The following is a 22,730-nucleotide window of genomic DNA, read 5'->3' as shown; positions in this document are numbered from 1 at the left end:
TTATCAGGTTTGGTTCAACTTTTGTTCTGATATAAAACGTTAAGGCTGTGATCTTATGACACAGGTGTTCTCATCTTTTGGGTACACTGTTTCTATTTAAGAGGCTGAAATTATATTACACAGTATTACATAAGCAGCAAGCACAGTATCAAAGAACATGACTTTCAGGCAAATCTGAGGGGGAAAAAAAAAAAACAACTAAAGGAACCAACACAGAGATTTATAGATGAGGAAACGGAGTCCCCCAATGATACAACACAGCAAAATTGTGTGGCAACTACTAATCCCAGTCTTTGGGTTCCAAATCCAGTGACCGCTTCACAATGCAGGAAACTAGATCTGCCTAAGAAGACAGCTAACACACAATGGGGGCGTGCCAGAGAGGGCAACATCAGTGTCCCAGTTCTTCAGACCCTTGCTATTCTCTCAAGTTGTCTCTTACCTAATGGCCCCTGGCCAACACTGAAAAAGAACCGAGCAGGATTTCTAATGGCACACTAAAGTTAGTAGCCACATACAAATCAGAGAATGTCATTCTGTTTTATTTTTTTTAATTGAAATGAACAATAAAATAAAATTTAAAAAGAACAGTGACCATTTTAGTCAAACTTTCACTTTACAAATATAAAAATATAACCAAAACTTCAGTTTCCTTTATACATTTTCTGTAAGTTTAATGCCATAAAAATTCTCAAAGCCAAACCATAAACGATGCTAGTACATTATGATGTAAACACAGTAACCAAAAGTTTTAAGTTTTTAAATGCGCTGATCTTTCCCTCAACAGAGAACATTGTAAGTCCCGAATTCATCTCCAGTCCTATGGTACAACCTATCACTAAGATACAAATTACACCTAAACTGGCTTAAGACTCACTTAGGTTGTAGTCAGTTTCTTTTTTCTTCACAAAGCTTGATAAATATGAGCTAATATTAAAATGTGTCTTATGGCTCAAGTCAAATTACAGTATTGTGTTTTTCATCACATCTGAACAACAAAGGCAAACTACTTGAAATGAGTCTAGTTTAACCCAAAGAATAAATGATGCAAAACAAGTGGAATAATTATAGGAAATCAAACCCTTGCTATGGAAGCAGACTTGTAGTACCGTCAAAAACCACTAAGACTTCTCTGGCGAAGCAACATAAAAACCGCATGCCCTCTGAAGCAGTCTTAGTGAACAGCACATACTGTCCAAACACAATGAACCAGTAAAAACAATAAGCCTGAGGAACTCTGAGGTGGAAAGCTACTCCAAGCATTTCATCTCAAGTCAATGAGCAAGTACTTAAAAAATAAAGTCATTAAAAACCTGAGACCGTAAGAGTCATATCATTTAAGAAAGGAAATTTAAGTTGCTTATTTGCTGGCATGTTGAATTTAGAGGACATCTACCTCTCACTTTAGTTCAGCATGGAAGAAAACAGACTGGTAATTTGACTATGTTTTTATATGCCAATAAATGCTAATTTAATGGAACCCGTAAAAAAATAAAATAACTGAACCTTGTAAGCTAAGGCAGTGATAAAAAATAAGAAATCTCCTTGATCTGCTGTTAAAAGTATAAATTCATAAACAGTTATCGTAATGCCATTTTAAGTATCATCTGCTTATTAAAAAATCATAATAGTCTTCATCATTTAGGAAAAAACAAATTTCACTTTTCTTCAAAGGAATGTCAATTCTAAATATGACTGAAAACATCTGAGTAAAACTTCTACTCACCAACCTACTAAATATTTTCCAGTGCCATTTAGTGGATTTATAGAGAATATGCACTACTTAGATTATTCAGGAAAATAACATGACATATATTGTATTTATACAATGCAAAAGAGGACTCTTATTAATAAACAAACCTGGAATACAGGAAGCATTCAAAAATACAAATCAGTCCATCAAGAGCTCATTTTAAAATTATTCAGTATTTAATATACAGAGAATTGGAATGCACAATTTAAGACTTAGTTTTTAAAGTATGTTAAGAATTTACACAAAAAGAGCTTACTGGTAAACATTCCCTTGTACCTTCTTCTAATGTTGTAGGAATATATCATATTTAAATTTCCCTAGTTCTACTATTTCCTTCAGGAAATCTAAAACATGAGAGTATTAAGATACAACTGCAGCTGACCAGTTCAAAAACAGTTTAAAAAATTCGTGTTTGTGTGTTGCCAATTTTACATTCAAAACTAGATCTTTTTACATTCTAAGGTTAGTAACCCAGCCAGCTTAAATCAAAGGTTTTTCTCACCTAGGCTCCAACATATAGATGACGGACTCAAGCACTTACACTGTGAAATAGTGATCAGGAACTAATTTCTAGGTCAAAGCTTATGTTACAAAGGACATGGGTAGCTTCAAATCAGATCTCTTCAAATAATACAGCATTTTATAATAACACCAAGAAAAAGCCCACCACTTTCCACCTTCCCCAAGTGGCAAGCACTAGCACATCTGAAATGTGGTTACTACAGCCTTTCACTTGGATGCCAGAAGCAACCACAGAAGGTGGGCTGGATCAAGCTGTTTTCATCTCTGCCTTCCCCAATCTTGATAAGGCTCAGCTAATCAGTGAACTCACCAGTAAAATTATGGTAAGTTACAAATGTGCTGATATAAATCACAGGGGTAGAACTATTAGTGCCTGAGGGAAGAGGACTCTACACCGTATCGGTCGCTTTTTCAAAGGAATTCATGAATTATTTCTGGTCCTGTTGCTCACTACTACTAAGCATGAGCACGACCACAGTCACTACTTGACAAAACCTTGTAAAGGCTTCATGGGATCTCAGCTAAATAAACTAGAATTTTTATTGATACAGTTGTTCTTGGTCTGCTTTTCTCAAGTCTAAATAGGGAAGAATTTATAATATACCTTTCAACTCACCCAAAATTCAGGAGAAAAGGCCTGTGATTCATTATCATAAAGATGTAAGAACTAATCAAAAGTTCACTCTATCTCTTACAAACTACAGCAATCTCTCTTCTTTAAGTAGCTGCATCTTAAAAGATGTCCTGTTCATTAAGCCTGCAGTCGTCACACTTGCTATAAGGCATGCACAACATATTTGGACCATTAAGCAATGACACAGTCAGCACACTCCTTTGCCCTAAGAATCGCTTTTTATTCCCCAAAACCTGTTCCTAATTTAGCAGTTGTTATTTTAAAGAATTTTAAATTGGTATTTTTCCCGTAGGCTGACAAAATCTATCCCCTATCCTGTCTTTAGATTTCAGTAGATTCAAATTACTCCAAAATATTTTTGACAAGGCTTGTCATTGCTAAAACCAAATTTTCATTTCTATAGATATGACCTGAAATAACTAACTTTGTAATCCAAGAGTCAAAACCTAACAGACCCATTTTTAAAAACTTCCTTCACAGATCACCATTTTACCACGGCCCTAAGAATAACTAAAACACATAATTTCACAACAACACAAATAATACACCCATTATATGAAGGGAAAAAGTCTCAGTCAGCTCTCAACAGGTCTCTTTTTATACCAATTCCCATGAGTTTCCCTAATCTAGCCAATTTTAATGGCTTCCCATATGTTTAAGGTCTGTTGCTTGTGAACAAAGGTCTGAATGTATCAGTATGAAATGTACCAGTTAGTAACATACTGGGAGTACAACTCAAAGTGTATTATTTGGTTCAGGAATTGAACCTCAGGACTCCATCAAGCAATCTAGTTCCCAAAAGTAACAGAAGTTCCTCATCACAAAAATCTAGAACATAGTCTTGGAGTATATTCCCCAAAATGGTATCAGAACAAGGGTCCCACATACTCGACTAACCTAAACCTGCCATTGTCTCAACATCAGCACCCTAGGAGAAGGGGAAAAAAAACAGTCCTCACCTGTAAGAATTTTACAAGTTTAATGTGAAAATTAAAAAAAGAAAAAAAATACAAATAGAAAGAAGTTCATATTCTTTAATGTTGTACAAAACAGTATGAGTAGAACCAAAAGTAAATTAAACATTATCACATTTGTTTACACCACCATCTAGTTCTTCATATTAACTTTACTATTCAAACAACAGAAAGTTAGGTAGCAATTTAGGGATTGGGAAAGAGATATAAACCAAAAAAAACTTTTCTACCATATTTATTCTACACTGTGTATAGCTGTGCTCACAGAGACGGCTTCTTTTACTTCTCCACTGTGCAGGAATTCAGTTGTATATAAAATTGAACCTGAATTTTAGAAAGAACAATATCTTTATTAAAAACAGCATTATTTACAAAGTTTTTTTTTATCTTAGATGATAGAGAAATTTGGACATTACTACCCTCCCTTGACATTCTTGGCATTTCTACACCAAAACATCCTTTTATCTGACCTGTCTCATCTTACACATTAAATAATAGTGTTGCTAAATCCTCACAACTAAATAAGAAAATTTAATAGTGTACATTTGATTAATTATCCACTAAAAAGTTCCTTGAGAGAAGGAAAAATTTTTAACTCATTGTGTTATGCCACTCAGCATAGTTCCTGATACCAGATAAGCAGTGTTCAAATAAATGAATTATATGACTCTTTTTCATATCTCACACTTCAACTTTTAACTCAACAGCAGACTGAAGAAGAGATGCAAAAGATAAAAGTTTGACTAGTATAACAAAATGGAAAGAACCAATTTCATACTCAATAAGGTTTCAGAGAAGGCCAAAATCACTATTAGAACTGTTTTTGAACTAATATTTATTAAGCATTTACCAGGCGCCTGGCACTGTTGTAAGCACTTTACATGCATTTTTTCACTTGCTCCTCATAATTCTATGAAGTGGGGACTACAACCCTGATTTACAGGTGAAGAAATAAGCAAAGAGGTATAATCATTTGTCCAAGGTCATGCTGCCAGGAAGTTATTAAAGGTGGAATTCCAATCCAAACACTGCCCACAGTATCTATATTCTTAGCCACCACACTGCCCTGTGGTCTATCTATAGAAGACTCTAAGAACATCAACCAGTACAAGTCACTTTTTTTAAAAACACCTTTCTTATACCTGTCTCTACCAAAAACAAACAAAACAAGAAAACTAAACTCCATGTATGTAAAAACTCAAGAATTAATCCCTCATATCCCAGTAGACCTAAATATAGCACATTTCAAAGAAGAAAGAGAACATCTTACACAAAGATGTAATTCTCCACATTTTCATATAGGTAATTCCCCTCAATATTATTATACTGTGCTGACTGCCATTTTATCATCTCCTCTTTGAATGAAGACTTCAAACTTAACAGTAACAAAAATATCAGATGTGGAGAAGAACATTCACCCAAATACCGGAATGTCATGCTGCAACTTGGGAGTCTAGGGATACTTTTAGTCAGTCATACTTAATCTATGGCTTGTGCATGAGCCAAGAAACCATCTACAGTCTTATTTTCCTTAAAGACCAAAATTCATAACTATCCTTTATCAAACAGCTCAGAATATCTTAAATCTGGCAATTCAGATGCATCAGCCACAAAATGTTCAACTTTCCATACCTGCTCAGAAGCTGAGGGAGACTAGAAATGATGGGTCCATATCCTGGTGCATTGTCATACAATTCAAACAATGGTGCAGCTACAAGCTTGTAATTTTTAGGGACTGCAAACAAGGCTAAAATAAAACAAAATAAAATAAAAACAAAACAGTATATATTTTCTATAAATTCTTAGACAATCACTGCTTACAATTCATTTGTAAAATAATCACCCATTTTATATGTGAGAAACTCCTGAGGAAAAAGGTAATTCTCCTTAACACATTTTGGTTGTATCTTTTTTTTAAAGGTTTTACTTATTCATTTGACAGAATGAGAGGGAGAGAGAGAGTGAGCACAAGCAGGGGGAGTAGCAGGCAAAGGGAGAGGGAGAACCAGGATCCCTGCTGAACAGGAAGACGATGCGGGGCTCAATCTCAGGCTGGGATCATGACCCGAGCCGAAGGCAGAGGCTTAATCAACTGAGCCACCCAAGCACTCCATTTTGGTTGTGTCTTTCAAGCAAAGTTCATAGTCAGTGTTATTAACAAGCACGAGCACATTATAAGCGCTGGCCCTGGAAACAAAGGGAGAAAAGCTGAGCCTTCGGGTTTATAATTTATTTTGAATTCCATTTTAAGACTATGATAAGAAATGTTTGTTAAAATGTACAACAGGCCCAAAGGTGGCATTTAAAAAATTAATTCCTCAGTCTCCTAAAAGTTTCAGTTTATCACAATGAGAATATCAGTACCAAAGGCTAAACAGTTATTTTAAAACACTACTATCAGGTATTTAGGCTCATAAAATTTACTCTTCCCCCTATAGCATGACTGGCACATCTATGTGAAGAACTAGTTAATTCTGGGGCACCTGGGTGGCTTAGTCAGTTAAATGTCTGACTCTTGATTTCAGCTCAGGCCTCTGTGCTCAGTGTGGAGTCCACTTGAGAGTCTCTTTCTCTCTGCTGCTCCTCTTGCTTATGCTCACACTCACACCCTCTCAAATAAATAAGATCTTTAAAAAATAAACAAAATAAAATCTTTTTTAAAAAAGTGGTTAATTATATATATATATAGTATGTTTTTATTTTCACAATAAATTCAAAATTCAAGGAACTTGGAGAAAACTCAAATAAAAGTATTCTTGAAATTACTCTACAAAAGTTTTCAGATGGCTGCATTCAAAAGCAGAATAACTTACCTTTCTCTTGAAGTTGAACCAAAAACAACTTCTTATGTTCCTTAGGTTTTGTAATATGTGCAGGAATATACGGGTACTAAAATCACAAAAGAGAATAATTTGTATTTGCCAAGACCTTCCTCACACCTCCGTACCTTTATTTATCGACTTCTTCCATTTCAGACATTAAGATCAAGTTATCAACCCTGAGACCAAGTTCCTCATAATCCCAACACAATTTTAACATGTATGCTGTGGTTTCATTTCTTTCTCTCTGTTTCCTTCCCAATACAGCATAAACTGCTGGGAGAAACAGAACTCTTTCTAGTCTTCCCTTTACCAGAACCTGGTACCAACAGATGTTCTGAAAGATAAATGCTTGATAAATACAACATAATGAGTAGTAAACCATTTAGCCATTCAAATCAGTTTTAGGTGTAGTCACAGGATTTACAGCTTGAGGAACTTACAACCCAAAGAAGTTTACTATATTAGAAGTCTAAATATGCCCTATGAGGTATCTGACAAGACAGTGCTCCAACAACAATGACACACACACACACACACACATACATACATACATACATACCCTGACACACACTTTAGGAACACCAGCCTGGAAAACTTGTATGTTATTACTGAGCTTCTAGTTTGATCCAAGAATGTTCAGAAACCAAAAGTCTCAGTGGAGTCCTGTCAGCTATAAAGAGTAAAGTTGCTTATGAAAATGGAGAAAATATTCTGGAGAACTTAAGGGATTCTAAAGAGAATTAGCAAGGGGAGGTTAGGACCTCAGAAAGAATTCTGGCGTAGTCAATCTGAGAAGTCAGAGGTACAGAACTCACCTCCATCTCCCCACATACATTCAGAAAAATCTACTCTGGCTTTGGGAGTTGTATTTTGAGGGCAGGGGAGTTGGAAAATGCTGAAAATAGATATAAGGGGAGAGTAGGATAAAACAGAGGCTGCCGAAAGGAGGAAACATCACCCACATTTTATGTAAGAACTTACACTGAGAAGCTGCAAGTCTTTCCCAAGACTACACAACTAAGTAATGATACTAGGATTCAACCTCATCTAGTCAACACTTATCTGATGATAAAAGCCTGTTATTTCGCACTATTCCACCCCACTCAACATCCCAGTATTCGAGTTAGAATAATGATACACCAGAGCCATCCCTAAGGTATGATAAATGAAGACAACTGTTCCAGGCTTTGGAGGTGCCCTACATGGTCATGAAAACCAGGCACACTGGCAACGACAGAGCAGTGAAAAGTAGTCTGAACAGCACAGGCTACAGGAGTCCTGTGGTTCACATACAACAAAAGCTCCTAAACCATGACCAAACCAAAGTGACTGGTATTACCCCATTTTCTTCTACTTGGGGCTATATGTTCCTCTTAATACTTTCTTCTCCAGGGGTGCCTGGGTGGCTCAGTGGGTTAAAGCCTCTGCCTTTGGCTCAGGTCATGATCCCAGAGTCCTGGGATCAAGCCCTGCGTCGGGCTCTCTGCTCAGCAGAGCCTGCTTCCCTCTCTCTCTCTCTCTGCCTGGCTCTCTGCCTACTTGTGATCTCTCTCTCTGTCAAATAAATAAATAAAATCTTTAAAAGAAAATTAAAAAAAACAACTTTCTTCTCCAGTCTTCATCTTGGAGTTTAAGCCAACTGCCCTTTTTACAAAAATATAGGGAGATGGTGTCATGCTCTTTTCCCACTGACACCTAACCACTACTCCAAGTGTATGAAATGAACACACAACACTTATGTTGCATCTCATGCTAGCAGAGCCAACCCCACAGGGTTCCATCCATGAAGGCAACTGTCCTAGGACTTCAGTAGGAGAGATGAATGACACGACATTGTCATTCATCGACAATGGTCATGGTTTAGGAGCTTTTGTTGTATGTGAACCACAGGACTCCTGTAGCCTGTGCTGTTCAGACTACTTTTCACTGCTCTGTCGTTGCATTGTCGTTCTCTCTTCTTTTCAGAGAGAAGCCTGAAAAACTTTTGTGTTATTACTGGGCTTCCAGTTTGATCAAAGAAGGCTTAGAAACCAAAAAAACATTAACAATAATCGTTTTATGTACCTTTGGACCAGGAACCTCACTATTTTCAGATGAAATTATACTTTAAAGCCAAGGCAATTTTCAGGTGGTGAGAACTAGCGCCAGCTCCCACAACACCTTCTCTTCCTATCCCTCAGCTATACCAGAGAGTTGGAAGGAAGAGGAGGACATAATCATCTTTTTTTGCTTGGCTGATATTTTATATAATTCTTAGCCTGGAACATGCTGTCATGCAAAGAAGCGATCTAAGTCATAAAGCCTTGTTAACAGGATTCAGGATCAGAGTCTCCCATCAGTTAAAGGTAAGAAAATTTGAGCTCAGTACCATTATCAATCATTACAATGGATTAGAACACAAGGAATATATTTAAACCATGACATCAGAGGACACTTTAAAAGGTCACTGAACCAGATGCTTTTTGGCCCCGAATTACCTCATTACCACCCCGTCAGATCTCGTCCCACCTCAGATTTCAGGGCAGCTGTGTTGGAAATTGCCAGAAAGCTCCCAGCTTACTGCCACTGTCTCACTCTCTGCTTTTCAGCCTCAAAGAGTTTCTAAAGCCCCAGAAAATCTCACAACCTGTGCTCTGACTCAACATGAAAGTGCAAGGGAGTTAATACAACCCTCATCCAATGGGGTAGGAGTCTCCAGCCTTCCATCCTTCTAATGAACAATTTTAAGGTACATTGCATATGGTTCCTCACAGTCCTTAGCAGGATCGATCCAGTTGCCCATAGCTGTAATTCCCCCATCAGTCTCATCAGTCTATTGTTTTCTGGGATCATTTCCCAAACAATCTATCTGCACCCAAGTCTCTGTCTTATTCTTTCTTGTGAATAAAGTCTTTGAAGGATACTAATAAATTAACTCATTCTTCTGAAAAGAAGCATCTATACTTTCCTACATAAATTATACCTCAGGGTAACCAAATAGTTGAAGAGAGAAGTTTCCCTTAATAAAAGGATCACAAACGGGGCACCTGGGTGGCTCAGTGGGTTAAAGTCTCTGCCTTCCGCTCAGGTCATGATCCCAGAGTCCTGGGATCAAGCCCCACATTGGGCTCTCTGCTCAGCGGGGAGCCTGCTTCCTCCTCTCTCTCTGCCTGCCTCTCTGCCTACTTGTGATCTCTCTGTCAAATAAGTAAATTAATTAAATCTTTTAAAAAAATAAATAAGTAAATAAATAAATAAAAGGACAACAACCCTAATGAATTAATAAGCCCAAAAAACTATTATCAACGAGCGGCTAACATTACAAAAAAACATAACCAGACATTACAAAACTTCTGATGGAAGTACATGGTACTGTCTGTGAGGGCCATCCCCCAAGATGACCCCCAGCGACCCATTTCCTGGTATGCACACTTTTGTGTAGTCCCCTCCCACAATGTACTATGTTGGCTTGTGTGACCAGTAGCATACAGAAGTGACAGTATGTCACTGTCAAGATTAGGTTATACAGACCACAACTTTCTTGCTGTCACTTTCTCCACCTCGGATCTCAAGCTCTAGGGGAAGCCAGCTGCCTCACTGGGAGTTACCCTATGGAGACACTCTCCTGGTAACAGGTCACTTCAGGTCAACACCCAACAAGGAACTGAAGCCTCCAGTCCAACAGCGCAGGAAGAAAGGCCTGCTAGCAAACATGCGTGAACCTGGGATCAGATCCTTCAGCCCTAGTCCAGCCTTGAGGTGACACAATCCCAGCTGACAGCCTGACCATAACCTCTTGAGAGACCATGAGCCAGAACCACCCAGCAAGGCAGCTCCCAGATGTCTGACTTTGAGAAATGAAGATTAACAATCATCTGCTGTCTTAAACTGCTAAGTTTAGGGGTAATTTATTATGCAGAAACTAAACAATATACCAGCTCTGGTGAGCCTTATACTTCCCCACCAGCCAAATCCAGTTTCTTGATCTACCAGTTTATAGGACAGAAGTGAAAGAACTACACGTTCAATGACAACAGGCAGATGCAATCAGCAATGGAAACACAAAGGACTTTAAAAAGCTTGTTTTTATTAATAAATTATGAGGGGGGAAGAAAAGATCCAGGAAAGTGACCAGCCAAAAGAGACTTAAGAGACTATCCTAATTTAAACAAATTAGAAAACAAAATACAAGCTTGAAACTAGTCAGAGATACACATATTTAATGATATTATGGAATAATTCCTTACTCTTAGTGTGAGAATGTATCCTGTGTTGTTTTTAAAGAGACCTTTACGTTTTAGAGACATATACTGAAATATTTACATTTGACATGATTACCTAGGACTTGTTCCAAAATAATTGAAGTTGAGGGAGGGGAAAAGAGTGCCAGGTAAAGTCTGACCATGAGCTGCTAACTGTTGAAGGTGGAAGACAGGTAATGGGATTTATGGACTTTTATTATTCCTTTTTTTTTTTTTTAAGATTTTATTTATTTGTCAGAGTGAGAGAGGGAGAGCAAGCGAGCACAGGCAGACAGAATGGCAGGCAGAGGGAGAAGCAGGCTCCCTGCCGAGCAAGGAGTCCGATGTGGGACTCGATCCCAGAATGCTGGGATCATGACCTGGGCCGAAGGCAGCTGTTCAACCAACTGAGCCACCCAGGCGTCCCTATTATTCCTACTTTTGTATATGTGAAATTTTTCTTTAAAAGAAAAAAATGCTTGATTTTTAAGATTTTTTATCTACATTAATGAGAGAGAAAGTCAAATTCTGCTATACTCTTTTCCAAAGGCTGGAATTTAAGTAGTTTTCTACTTCCCTAAATGCCCAGCAAATAGAAAAGAACACTGACCTGAGGAGGTTCAAAATTTGGTCTCCACCAGTTACCAATGCAATCATCAATGACCCAGTCTTGCAGGACACCATCTTGACGACCCAGTATCTGTCAAAAAGAAATAATACAACCAGTAATACCTACCCATGAATATACTTCTTTTGTAAAGATATAAATTTCCTCTTTATCATTTCTTGTCTACTATTATCTATGTCATTTGGCCCAAGACATAACTATTAGTACCAAAATGGCAATCTAGCAACAACATAACCATATAGGACCAACAAATCTGTTGTTATGCCCTGGCCACACAAGGAAAACCAAAGGTGACCAATTTCTTACATAACCCAATGCCATACATACAAGTTTTACTAGAATCAACTGTAGCTTGTGTAAATCGCCACCTAACTAAATTATAGAAAAAAACTTTCATTTTTATAAATCTGTGTGGCAGAATATTAAACTTAAGTCATTTTAATCAAAATTATACTCTATATGTTTTAATTGGTCAAACATGGTTCTACAAGGTCTACAATGAGAAAGAGCAGTTCCCTGTCCCACTTTCCCCATTTCCATTGGCTACAACTTTCAACTCTTAAGTGTTTTTCCCCCATACTCGCCTCTACTCTTCACAAGCATTCACCTTGTTTTTAAAGAAACTATTTTAGTTCCAGAGGGTTGCTAGAGGGGAGGTGAGCAGTGCGGACCGGTGTGTGGGCTAGATGGGAGATGGGTATTAAGGACAATTGTGATGAGCACTGGGTATTATATGTAAGTGATGAATCACTAAATTCTACCCCTAAAACTATAAACACTGTATGTTAACTGACTAGAATTTAAATAAAAAACTGAAACAAAAAATCAAACTGTTTTAGTTTCACATTTATAGAAAAAAAATGCAAATGTGGTACAAACTTCCTATGTATCCCACAGCCAGTTTCCCCTATTAACATCTTATACTAGCACATTTGTCCCAATTAATGAACCAATACTTTTACTTTACTAACTGAAAGGTTAGTTTTTAACTCCTGTCCTTTCCAGTCCCAGAATTTCCTTCTTTTGTAAAGATATAAATTTCCTCTTCCTCTTACATTACATTTAATTGTAATTTCTCCTATAGACTGTAACAGTTTCTCAGTTTCTTTGTTTTTGATGATCTTCATAGTTTTGAGGAATACTCATGAAATATTTAATACCATGCCTCTCAATTAGACAGGGATTATGGATTTTGGGGAGTTTAGAGAGGAAGACCACCAACCTAAAGTACCATTCTCATTACATCATGTCAAGAGCATATTACACAGATTCGACTTTTGCTGATGTTAACCTTGATCACCTGGTCTGAGGTACTGTGTATCAGGTTTCTCCACTACAGTTATACTTTTCATGCATGCTTTTTGGTCATTTCTTGATTACTTTACATTTTTATAAACCTAAAGTAAAAAAGCAATTAACACCCTCCTATTGTGAGTGAGAATTTAGATCTTTAAACTATATCCTCCATTCATACTTTCTCTTCTACCATCCTCCCATAATCAGTATTTGGTTAAGACTGCATTCAGGGGCAGGCACCTGGGTGGCTCAGTGGGTTAAAGCCTGTGCCTTCGGCTCAGGTCATGATCCCAGGGTCCTGGGATCGAGCCCCGCATTGGGCTCTCTGCTCAGCAGGGAGTCTGCTTCCCCCTTTCTCTCTGCCCGCCTCACTGCCTACTTGTAATCTGTCAAATAAATAAATAAAATCTTTAAAAAAAAAAAAAAGACTGCATTCAGTATTTAAATTACTATGACTAGGTGACTCGACACACCAGCGTTGAATAAACCATAATTGCATTTCTTACTACACAACTATCCTTTTAGAGTTAATAACTGTTTCATACATATATTATTCACTATCACTACTTCATGTCCACATTCTCCCAAGAACTTAAATTTCTTCTCAATTCAAATGTCAATTATTCTGTCAATTTCACTTTTTGCCCCCCAATCAACACTATCATCCTCCTCGCTCTGTAGTGCCCTCAACCCTGCCTCACAACTCAAGTCAAGAGGCTTCCCTCTGCCTCTCTATGTTGTTAGATCCTCTCTACATTCTGAATCCTGTATCTTCTTGGTTTTTCCTTTCATTTTGGTAGTCAACACCCGCTAGTAGCTTCCTGAGAAAAGTTACAAGATCTAGATTTCTGGAAATTCTGTATGTTTGGAAATAGTTTTACCTGCACACTGGATTTATGGTTTGATTATACAGAGAATTCTACAGCAGAAATTATGCTCTCAGAATTATGAAGGCATGTTACAAGACCTTTTAACTTCCAGTATTATTTCTAGGAAGTCAATACCTTTTTTGATGATGCTTTGTATTTAACTCGTCTCCCCTCCACTTCCCAACTTTGGAAGTTTTTAAGATCTTCTCTTTATCCTTACTGATTTAAACTTTCATGATACACCTTTGCATGGATCTTTTAACGTTCATTATAAAGGGCAGGACAGGAGGTCTTTCTGATCTGAAAACTCATGTTCTTTAAGTTTGAGAAGTATTGCTTTGATATTCTTCCTCTGCTCTATTTGTCTATAATCTATTTTGGTCCTTCTAGAATGACCCACTAATTTTATCTTTTCTCACTTCTGTTTTACCTTTTCATCCTACTTTCTAGATTTCCTCAATTCAATCTTTTAGCGCTCTAGTGAATGTTTTGTTTCTGCTAACATTTTTTTTTGAATACTCATGAGTTCTTTCTTATTGGTTCAATAGTCTTTTTTATGGCCCAAGGTTCCACAGATGGGCTATCTCCTCTCATCACATCTAGAATAATAATTTTATTGATTGCTAAATTGTGTTTCTGTTGAGTTCCATTTGCTTTTGTTTTTTTTAAAGATTTTATTTATTTATTTGACAGACAGAGATCACAAGTAGGCAGAGAGGCAGGCAGAGAGAGAGGAAGGGAAGCAAGCTCCCCGCTGAGCAGAGCCCGACACAGGGCTCGATCCCAGGACCCTGGGATCATGACCTGAGCAGAAGGCAGAGGCTTTAACCCACTGAGTCATCCAGGCGCCCCTCATTTGCTTCTTTTGATCTCTTTCTTGTTAAGACACTTTCTCCAAAAGCCTGGCTCACAATTAAGGTAAAGTACTAAGGTGCTTAGCTGTCACCCTGAGTGGCAAGGCCACACTATCCTTTGGGAAGATTCCCAAATATCATCATCTGGAAGCGTTTTTTTGGACTGGTCACTTTCTCCAGAAACAAAACCTCCAACATTCAGCCTGGAGTATATTAGTCTAATTGTCACAATTCTATCAACGTAGTAGAAATCTGTAAGTCTCACTATTCAGGATATAAACTCTCATTAATGCTCCTCATCCCTTCCATTTTTTCATTGCTTAGTGTTTTCTGGGTCAATCTCTACTAACAATCCAGTTTCCAGTCCATGCATGCTCCCACTTTCAGGGGCACCTGGCACTTCCAATTCCTCAGCCTGTGTGGTGCTATGAAGTGCAAAGTCCTGAACTACCCCCTGCTGGGCTGAGGTTTCTGCTAAGTCAGATGTGATTTGCCCATCTGCTTTTCTAGCTTCTAAAAATTCTTTTTTGCAATTGTCTCATCTTAAACTCCTTCAATCCTACTGAATTTCTATCCTTTAAAAAACCCTTTAATTCCTTTTTGGTGGGATTTCTGAGAAGGAGCTGAGTTAAGCAAATAGGTTCAATCAACCACATGTAAACAGAAGTCCAAGCACAGCACAATATTTAAAAGGTATAATGTACTTAAAAAAACACTGGAGAGATAAACCAATAGGTCAAAGTGGTAGAATTACAGGTGATTTTAGTTTTGTTTCTCCTGCTTTTCTGTACTTGCCAAGGTTTTTGCACATAATACATATTAGTTTTGTAATTAAAGAGGGAAGGACTGCGTGCTTAAAAGAAGAAAAATAATAAAAACAATCTGTAACTTCAAAACTGGAACATCTATGCATTTGGCCTCAAGTCTTTAGAGACAGACATTAGAGTGACTTTTAAAAGGTAGCACAATGTGGGTAAAGCTTAAAAGATATGTCAAAAATGAAAATAGCTTTTTAATAGGAATCACTCTTGTCAAAAACCCTATAGAGGCCTACACCACAACAAAACTAACTGTATTCCCATCTCCAGTTTCATGACAAACTACCTGCAAACATCAAGGAAGTTACTTGAACCCTCTGTGCCCAGTTTCCCTTTCGGTAAAATGGGATTAATAACATTACTTCTCCCTAGGGCTATTGCGACAGCTGAAGGAACTACTGCATGTAAAGCACTCAGAACAATGCCTAGCACGGTAAGTACTCAATAAAATGTTGGCTTTTATTAACCCTTATTGTTACATCAGCACTTCAATGGAAAAAAGTGTTAAGTTCTAGGGGCGCCTGGGTGGCTCAGTGGGTTAAGCCGCTGCCTTCGGCTCAGGTCATGATCTCAGGGTCCTGGGATCGAGCCCCGCATCGGGCTCTCTGCTCAGCAGGGAGCCTGCTTCCTCTCCTCTCTCTGCCTGCTTGTGATCTCTGTCTGTCAAATAAATAAATAAAATCTTTAAAAAAAAAAAAAAAGTGTTAAGTTCTAGTTCAACTTACAGAAAGTAAACATAGTACTAACACTCTGCTGTTTAAGATTTAGTGAAAACTATTCAAAATAAACTTAAAAATAAAAAAGATAAAAAACCTATTCATCCATTCAGTTGATGGTGTTCAGATGGGCAAGAATAAAACCTCCAAAGCAGTTAAATGGAGAAATACCTCTGTCATTAAGCGTTTTAGTCCTTCAACTTCATCTTCTCCTGGGTTAAGTTCACCACCAGGTCTGTATAAAGGTTAAGAATTTCAGCTTTCAGCTTAAAACAATTTTAGGATAACAAGAAGAACACAGTAATAATTATTTCTATCATCTAACTGAATAACTCATATTTCAGTGTCACATACGGCAATTAGAGAAAACAAATGTCAAAGGGAGGGGGAAGAATGTGCTAGAAAATTGAACTCATCCTTTTAATTCACCAGACTAACAGTGCACAAACCCTAGTTTTAAACAAAGTATGTAACATAACAAACAACTTCTAGCCACCAGTCCATCCCACTCTCTTCTCTCTGGAAGGCAATCTGGTCATAATGGATTCTAGAAATGCCCAAAGAGGCAATGGACCACATTTTTTTCAGTCTGAAAAATGCGACATTCTTCAAGAATTCCAAACTAAGGATTTGAGACCTCTCTTTTTGGTACAATCTGGTCAAATGGTTGTGCACTGAATGTATAATACGGAGATATTAAACAGTTACCTATAAAAATGCAAGTCATTTTAAGAATCAGAAACACCATCATCCTAAGAAAGAAAGAATATCATTTGTTCTTAGTAATGGTAAAATGACATCTAGAAATTGAACTTCGACTAATTTGCTTCATGAAGCTTCTATCAAGCTCGGTTCTTAACAATATACAGAAATATGCAGATTGCCAGTTAAGGAATAAATGAGCATTACACTGAAAAATGAAATGATTTTCTCTTTCTAAAGACTCCATTAACAGCAGTGCTTATGTAACTAAATGACTAAAGTCAAAAATGGTCTTCCAAAACTGCATAAAACAGCAATCCTATTAAAAGTTGTCTGGCTGCTAACTTCCAATGACACTTACAATTTGAAGAAAGTTGTTCCCAGCTGTAGCAGTAACACATGTGGTAGCCGGTGTTCATGTACAATCAGAACCCCTTCTACAGTCCTTCTCATTCCAATTTTATCAAATTCCTCCCTCATGCGCTGAAATCTGGCTGCAACAGAGCTGTCCTTCTCATACAGGGGCTCTTTTGTACCAAAAGTATAATTGGTAAGAGGGTACCTGTGATCCAAAAACAAATATCTAACATGAGAACTGAGGACCATAATTTACCATGACAGATACCAAACACACACAAAAAAACTGTGGGGGGGGAAAGTTTGGAAAACACCAGGTTTTGTCCAAAGTTACACAAGTTAATATGACAGCAGAGATCAGAATCCAGCTCTTTGGACTGGATGGACAGCTTCCATTACATCAAGTTGCTACACCACACTTGAACTTCTAAGTATAGATAACACCACCCCTTAAGGCCCTCAAATGCTTAGAGAAGTGGCTATCTGGAAATCCTCTGGTTTTAGATCCCGGCTGTTAGACTAACACTGTCAACCTGGCTAATGTCCCCTTGGGATCTTCTACTAATCTAACCAGAAATTCTATTAATTATGGATGCTAAAGACTAATATCTCTTTTTCTACAAAGTGAGCCACCACCTTCCATCAACTCTTCAGTTATTTTTCTCCCAGTCAACTATCCTCAGACTTTTCTGGTACCACAACCCCTTCCTCTTCAGGTGAACTCTTCCGTCCCCTCTAAATAAACCCTGACTTTTTGCTTGTATTCTATCCAATAGCCTTACTCTTCCCTTCTTGTAATTCAAATCCTTTGCCCACCATATCTATTCTGAATAGTCTCTCCTCTAGCAAGAATTCCAAATATAGCTCATATTAAGATAGTTTTCATCTTGCCTAGTAAATATCAAATTTTTCCTTAAAGATAGTTAAAAATCCCCTATTTATATTTAATCAAACATACCACCTTGTAACCCCCCCCCCATCATTACCCTTACAGTAAAGAACCCTCTGATTATAAGTCTTTGAGTAAGAATGCTTTGACCACACCTGCCTATTCTGTATCAAAATGACTTAACATTGGGCACCTGGGTGGCTCAGTGGGTTAAAGCCTCTGCCTTCAGCTCAGGTCATGATCCCAGGGTCCTGGGATCCAGTCCTACATTGGGCCCTCTGCTCTGCCAGGAGCCTGCTTCCTTCTCTCTCTCTCTCTCTCTGCCTGCCTCTCTGCCTACTTGTGATCTCTGTCTATCAAATAAATAAATAAAATCTTTTAAAAAAAATGACTTAACATTAAAAGCCAACAACTATATAATTAATCTACTTAGCTATTCTTGAAAGGTAAACAAATCAAGGTTGTCAAAACTTACACTGAAGCCAGATTCTAGGCATGAATGAAGCAGCTTTAAGGAATTCAAGGACTTCCCCAGTAGACCCAATGCTGAATCTAACATCATTGCTTGTCACAACAATTTCACCCGGTACTATGTGCCAGGCAATTTTTAATATGTATTAACATTTAGTATTCACAACTTGAGTTAGAAAGAATTAAGGATAGCTGTACATATCTAAACTGTAAAGTCTAGCTCTCCTATCAATAAAGAGATGCCATCTAAATGAAATGTAACAATTTTTATGTATGAAATCATAGTGCCAGCCTGGACATGTGTTTTACTCCCATCACACTGTGAACTTTGCAAAGCAGGGACTACATCTTACTTCCTCACCACTGTACACCCAGGGTTATGCCCAGTGCCTGGTACAAAGTAGACTTTCACATAGTACATCTTAAAAGAAAGTATAGTAGGGGAGAAAGGACTTGTTTTCAAGTTAGATTATAACTCACCCAGGTGAACTGAGTTCACAACAGTGTTTGTTTTTTGTTTTTGTTTTTTTTTTCCTGCATACCCTATTTATCCAGGAGAGGAAACATTCTGTAAATTCATCAATCCTTAACTTTAAATGGAGTAAAAATTGGGGCGCTTGGGTGGCTCAGCGGGTTAAGCCGCTGCCTTCGGCTCAGGTCATGATCTCAGGGTCCTGGGATCGAGCCCTGCATTGGGCTCTCTGCTCAGTGGAGCCTGCTTCTTCCTCTCTCTCTGCCTACTTGTGATCTCTCTCTGTCAGGTAAATAAATAAAATCTTAAAAATAAATAAATAAATAAATAAATAGAGTAAAAATAAAAACACTTCACCATGTTAATTCTACATAGTAACTTGATGCAAATTGATCCAGTAAATGAAGTTAAATCAAGGAAAAACCACAAGCCCTACTCCTAATTACCAAAGTAATCCAGAAGCTGTGCTTTCACATTTTTAAAAAGAACATTTGCCTTTTCGGCTTCATGGGTATCTTATGAAGATGTTTTAAAGAGGGGATATGAAATTAAACTGTTATTATGTTGATGTAACAGCTAGAGATATTAACTTGTATATACACACCAATCTAGCCAGATTTCATAAACCCAGTATTTTTATTGTCTAAATTTCCATGCCAGCACCAAATTTTTTTTGCCAAATTGTTTTGCCAAGTAAAACAATAATAGCAATCATCTCTTCAATTTCAAATCATTTTTGAAGGGGAAAAGTTCCTTTATTGGAAAGTAAAATAGAGAAACACCTAAAGTTTCTCATGGAAACGCCAGTATCAGTAAATCCTTGCACTTTTTTTTTTTTTTTAAAGATTTTGTTTATTTGTTTATTTATTTATCTGACAACTCACAAGCAGGGGAGTAGAAGGCAGAGAGAGGAGAAGCCGGCTCCCCACTGGGCAGGGAGCCTAATGCTGGGCTAGATACCAGGACTCTGGGATCACAACCTGAGCAGAAGGCAGATGCCTAATCTACTGAGCCACCGAGGCGCCCCAGTCCTTGCACTTTTTAAACACTGACCAGAAACTGGCCACTTTCCTTCATTAGGGTCAGCACCACGGTGTCTCACAAGCTCTCAGAAACAATTAAAAAAACAGAGAGAGAGAATACCAAAAATTTTCTTGAGCCAGACAGAGCTCCAATGCCAACTACCTGCCACTGCGAGATTAACTTTTGAGAGTGACATCGAAATGCAACAGCTTGAGGGGCTCAAAGAGAAAAGTGTTGAAAATAAAAACGCAGCCTAAAATGGGTTCTCTGGGGCTACACGCTGGTTCCCTCCAAGGTCTGAATGAAAACCTAACCTTAACAGTAGGCACCGTCCCAGGTTGCGGCCCCCTGGCTGCTGTCGCTGCGGAGAGAAGACAGGTGAATGCAGAGGGTAAGCCAGATGGCCCCGAGCACATGAATAAAATGTGGTGTATTCTGGAGCTCAAGTATCAATTAAGCCGTTAAGAGGGGGGGGGGGGAACACCTAAACCTACGCATTATAGCTAGCTCTCTAAAGCTCACTGCTACAGAAAAATGAAAACTGCGCACACGATACATTATACCGTTCACATCGAAGAAGAACCCACAAAAGCAACACCACATACGTGACGTGAAAACATAAACACTGGATAGGAAAAATGAACACCACGCTCTGCAGATGGTTTCCTCTTGGAGACGTGGGGAAGGGAAGAGTTCAAAAGCAAACTTGGGATCTTCCTATTATGACTGAATCCCGGGGCATGGGAGCAAGCCTTCTCTCCAGGAAAAGAAAACCCTCTCAAGTAGGGCTCTAACTCTGTGGCGCTCGAGGACCACGAAGGGCCCCGTAGGAGCTAGAAAGGCGCGCATTCGCCAGCGGGAGTGGAGGTGACGGGGCGGCGTGAAGCCCGCCGAGGGCCGGGGGCGCGCCGGAAGAAGACTGGGAGCCTTTGGGAGCGCTCACGAGGTAAGGGGGTGCCCGAGAATACAGCGCGCGAAGGCCAGGCCGCACTTACAGGTTGATGGTGCGCTCCAGGGTGAGGGGCTTGGTCTGCTGGATGTACTTGTTGCCGAACTGGTTGACTCCCCGCGGCCAGCCGGTTTGTGAGCGATTAGGCGGCACCACGGACATACTGGCGAGCTCGAATACTTGCGGAGAGTGGAAGTGGGGCAGGCAGGGAGTCTTTCCCTTGCCGGTAGCGGTTATTTGCGTCCCCCTCAGCAGACGCCACCCGCCATTAACATGAGAGCGCAAGAGGGAGGGGAAGGCACGCCGGAAGTGCATCCGGAGCCTCTGGCGGCAGGAAGTAGAGAGGCGGAGGCCAGCCTGCCACTAGGCCAATCTCTGATGAGACGGCCGCAATATCTAGAGCTTCCATTGGTAAACCAGGAATGGGCTCCGCCTTCCTTAACCTTGGTAGTTCCTATTGGTCGGCGCTGGGGAACACGGGAGTAGGGGCATTTGGGGAATTGTAGTCAGCCTAGGAGAGTAGCTGCTTAATCAGTGTGGCGTGGGTCTGTAGCTTAAGAGAAGATGAATGGGAAACGGCCAGCTGAGCCTGTTCCCGGCCGGACCGGGAAAAAGGGAAAGAAAGAGGTGATAGCGGAGTTTTCGGACGCTGTCACGCAAGAAACCTTGAAAAAGCAGGTGTCTGAGGCCTGGAGCCGCAGGACGCCGTTCCGTCACGGTAACCGGGTGCTGTGAGGCGGGGAGCAGGGTCTGGCTGGGGGCCTCTGAAAGTCCTGCCACTTGAGCCGAGCCCCCCCGACAGCGGGGCCACAAGGGAAGAGGCCCTTGGAGACAGTGTGACTTTGGCCACCTCGGACTCTCCTGCTGGCCTCCATTATTCCAAGTTCGGCTTGGATTTAGAAATCTGAGAAGAGGAAGAAACGTAGGCCCCAGAGTTGGGAAGCAGAGGGGCATGCAAGTTTGTAGTTCCTCCGAGGGCAGTGACCGCTCTCCCAAAATCATGTAGCCAGCGCATGTATTATAAGCTGTCAGATAGCTAGCACCCGAGCTTACTCGTTTTTACACGCCCATAGGTCGACTACGTGACCTGTGGGAAGTAAACGAGTGTTGAGCAAGGGAAGGAACCCACCTTAAACGATTCCTGCCTCAGCTTCAGATATCGCTTTAGAGGATGAGAATTCCGCTTCATGCATCATGCTTTCCCTCCTAGAGTTTGCCATGATTTTGGTTTCAGTTGTTAGGTGCTTTGAAGGGGTGAGTCCTGGGTGTCTGGATGTACATAGAAAGTGATCGCTTAGTGTGGAAAGGGCAAGCTCTGTACCCGCAGGGACTTGTCAATATCCTCAGCTGTAGGATGGAAAGAGCGATAATGTCTACCACAGGGTTGCGGAGGAGATGAAGTGACATCGCGTATGTAACACCGCTGTATTTGGCACGGGCTATATGGTGGAGATGGTGGTGGTGACTATTAATATTAGGGGTTACCTAATCTTTAGAGTATCAGAGGCAGTAGCAAAAATTTTGAGACAGAAATCAAGGCATTGAAGAGTTATGCTTGAACTGATTTAAAAAGAAAGTGTACGTTGGGGGCGCCTGGGCGGCTCAGTGGGTTAAAGCCTCTCCCTCGGGCTCAGGTTATGATCCCAGTGTCCTGGGATCGAGTCTCGCATCGGGCTCTCTGCGGGGGGGGGGGGGGGGGGGGGGAGGGGGCTTCCCCCCCCCCCCCTGCCTGCCCCTCTGCCTACTTGTGATCTCTGTCAA

The 22,730-nt window shown here is 39.6% G+C and overlaps 2 protein-coding genes across 2 annotated transcripts in view; one reads left to right on the top strand and one right to left on the bottom strand.

Moving 5' to 3' along the window:
• Nucleotides 1-521: 521 nt before the first annotated feature.
• NUDT21 (nudix hydrolase 21) lies at nucleotides 522-21,273 on the bottom strand. Its single transcript, XM_032854438.1, has 7 exons — nucleotides 21,016-21,273; nucleotides 17,170-17,370; nucleotides 16,278-16,341; nucleotides 11,536-11,625; nucleotides 6,697-6,772; nucleotides 5,516-5,630; nucleotides 522-4,207 (listed from the first exon to the last, which is right to left on the bottom strand). The coding sequence occupies exons 1-7, from the start codon at nucleotides 21,129-21,131 to the stop codon at nucleotides 4,186-4,188; spliced, it is 684 nt and encodes a 227-aa protein (XP_032710329.1). The 5' UTR covers nucleotides 21,132-21,273; the 3' UTR covers nucleotides 522-4,185.
• Nucleotides 21,274-21,462: 189 nt separating this feature from the next.
• OGFOD1 (2-oxoglutarate and iron dependent oxygenase domain containing 1) overlaps nucleotides 21,463-22,730 on the top strand; it is a 23,615-nt gene continuing 22,347 nt past the window's right edge. Inside the window, exon 1 of the mRNA XM_032854436.1 lies at nucleotides 21,463-21,687. Coding sequence (XP_032710327.1) covers nucleotides 21,534-21,687 — 154 coding nt within the window. The 5' untranslated portion in view covers nucleotides 21,463-21,533. The remainder of the gene's footprint in view (nucleotides 21,688-22,730) is intronic.

This window comes from Lontra canadensis, unplaced genomic scaffold (assembly GCF_010015895.1).
Source record: "Lontra canadensis isolate GAN:19392208 unplaced genomic scaffold, GSC_riverotter_1.0 scaffold8, whole genome shotgun sequence".
Lineage (NCBI taxonomy): Eukaryota > Metazoa > Chordata > Mammalia > Carnivora > Mustelidae > Lontra > Lontra canadensis.
This window is presented reverse-complemented; position numbering and strand designations above follow the sequence as displayed.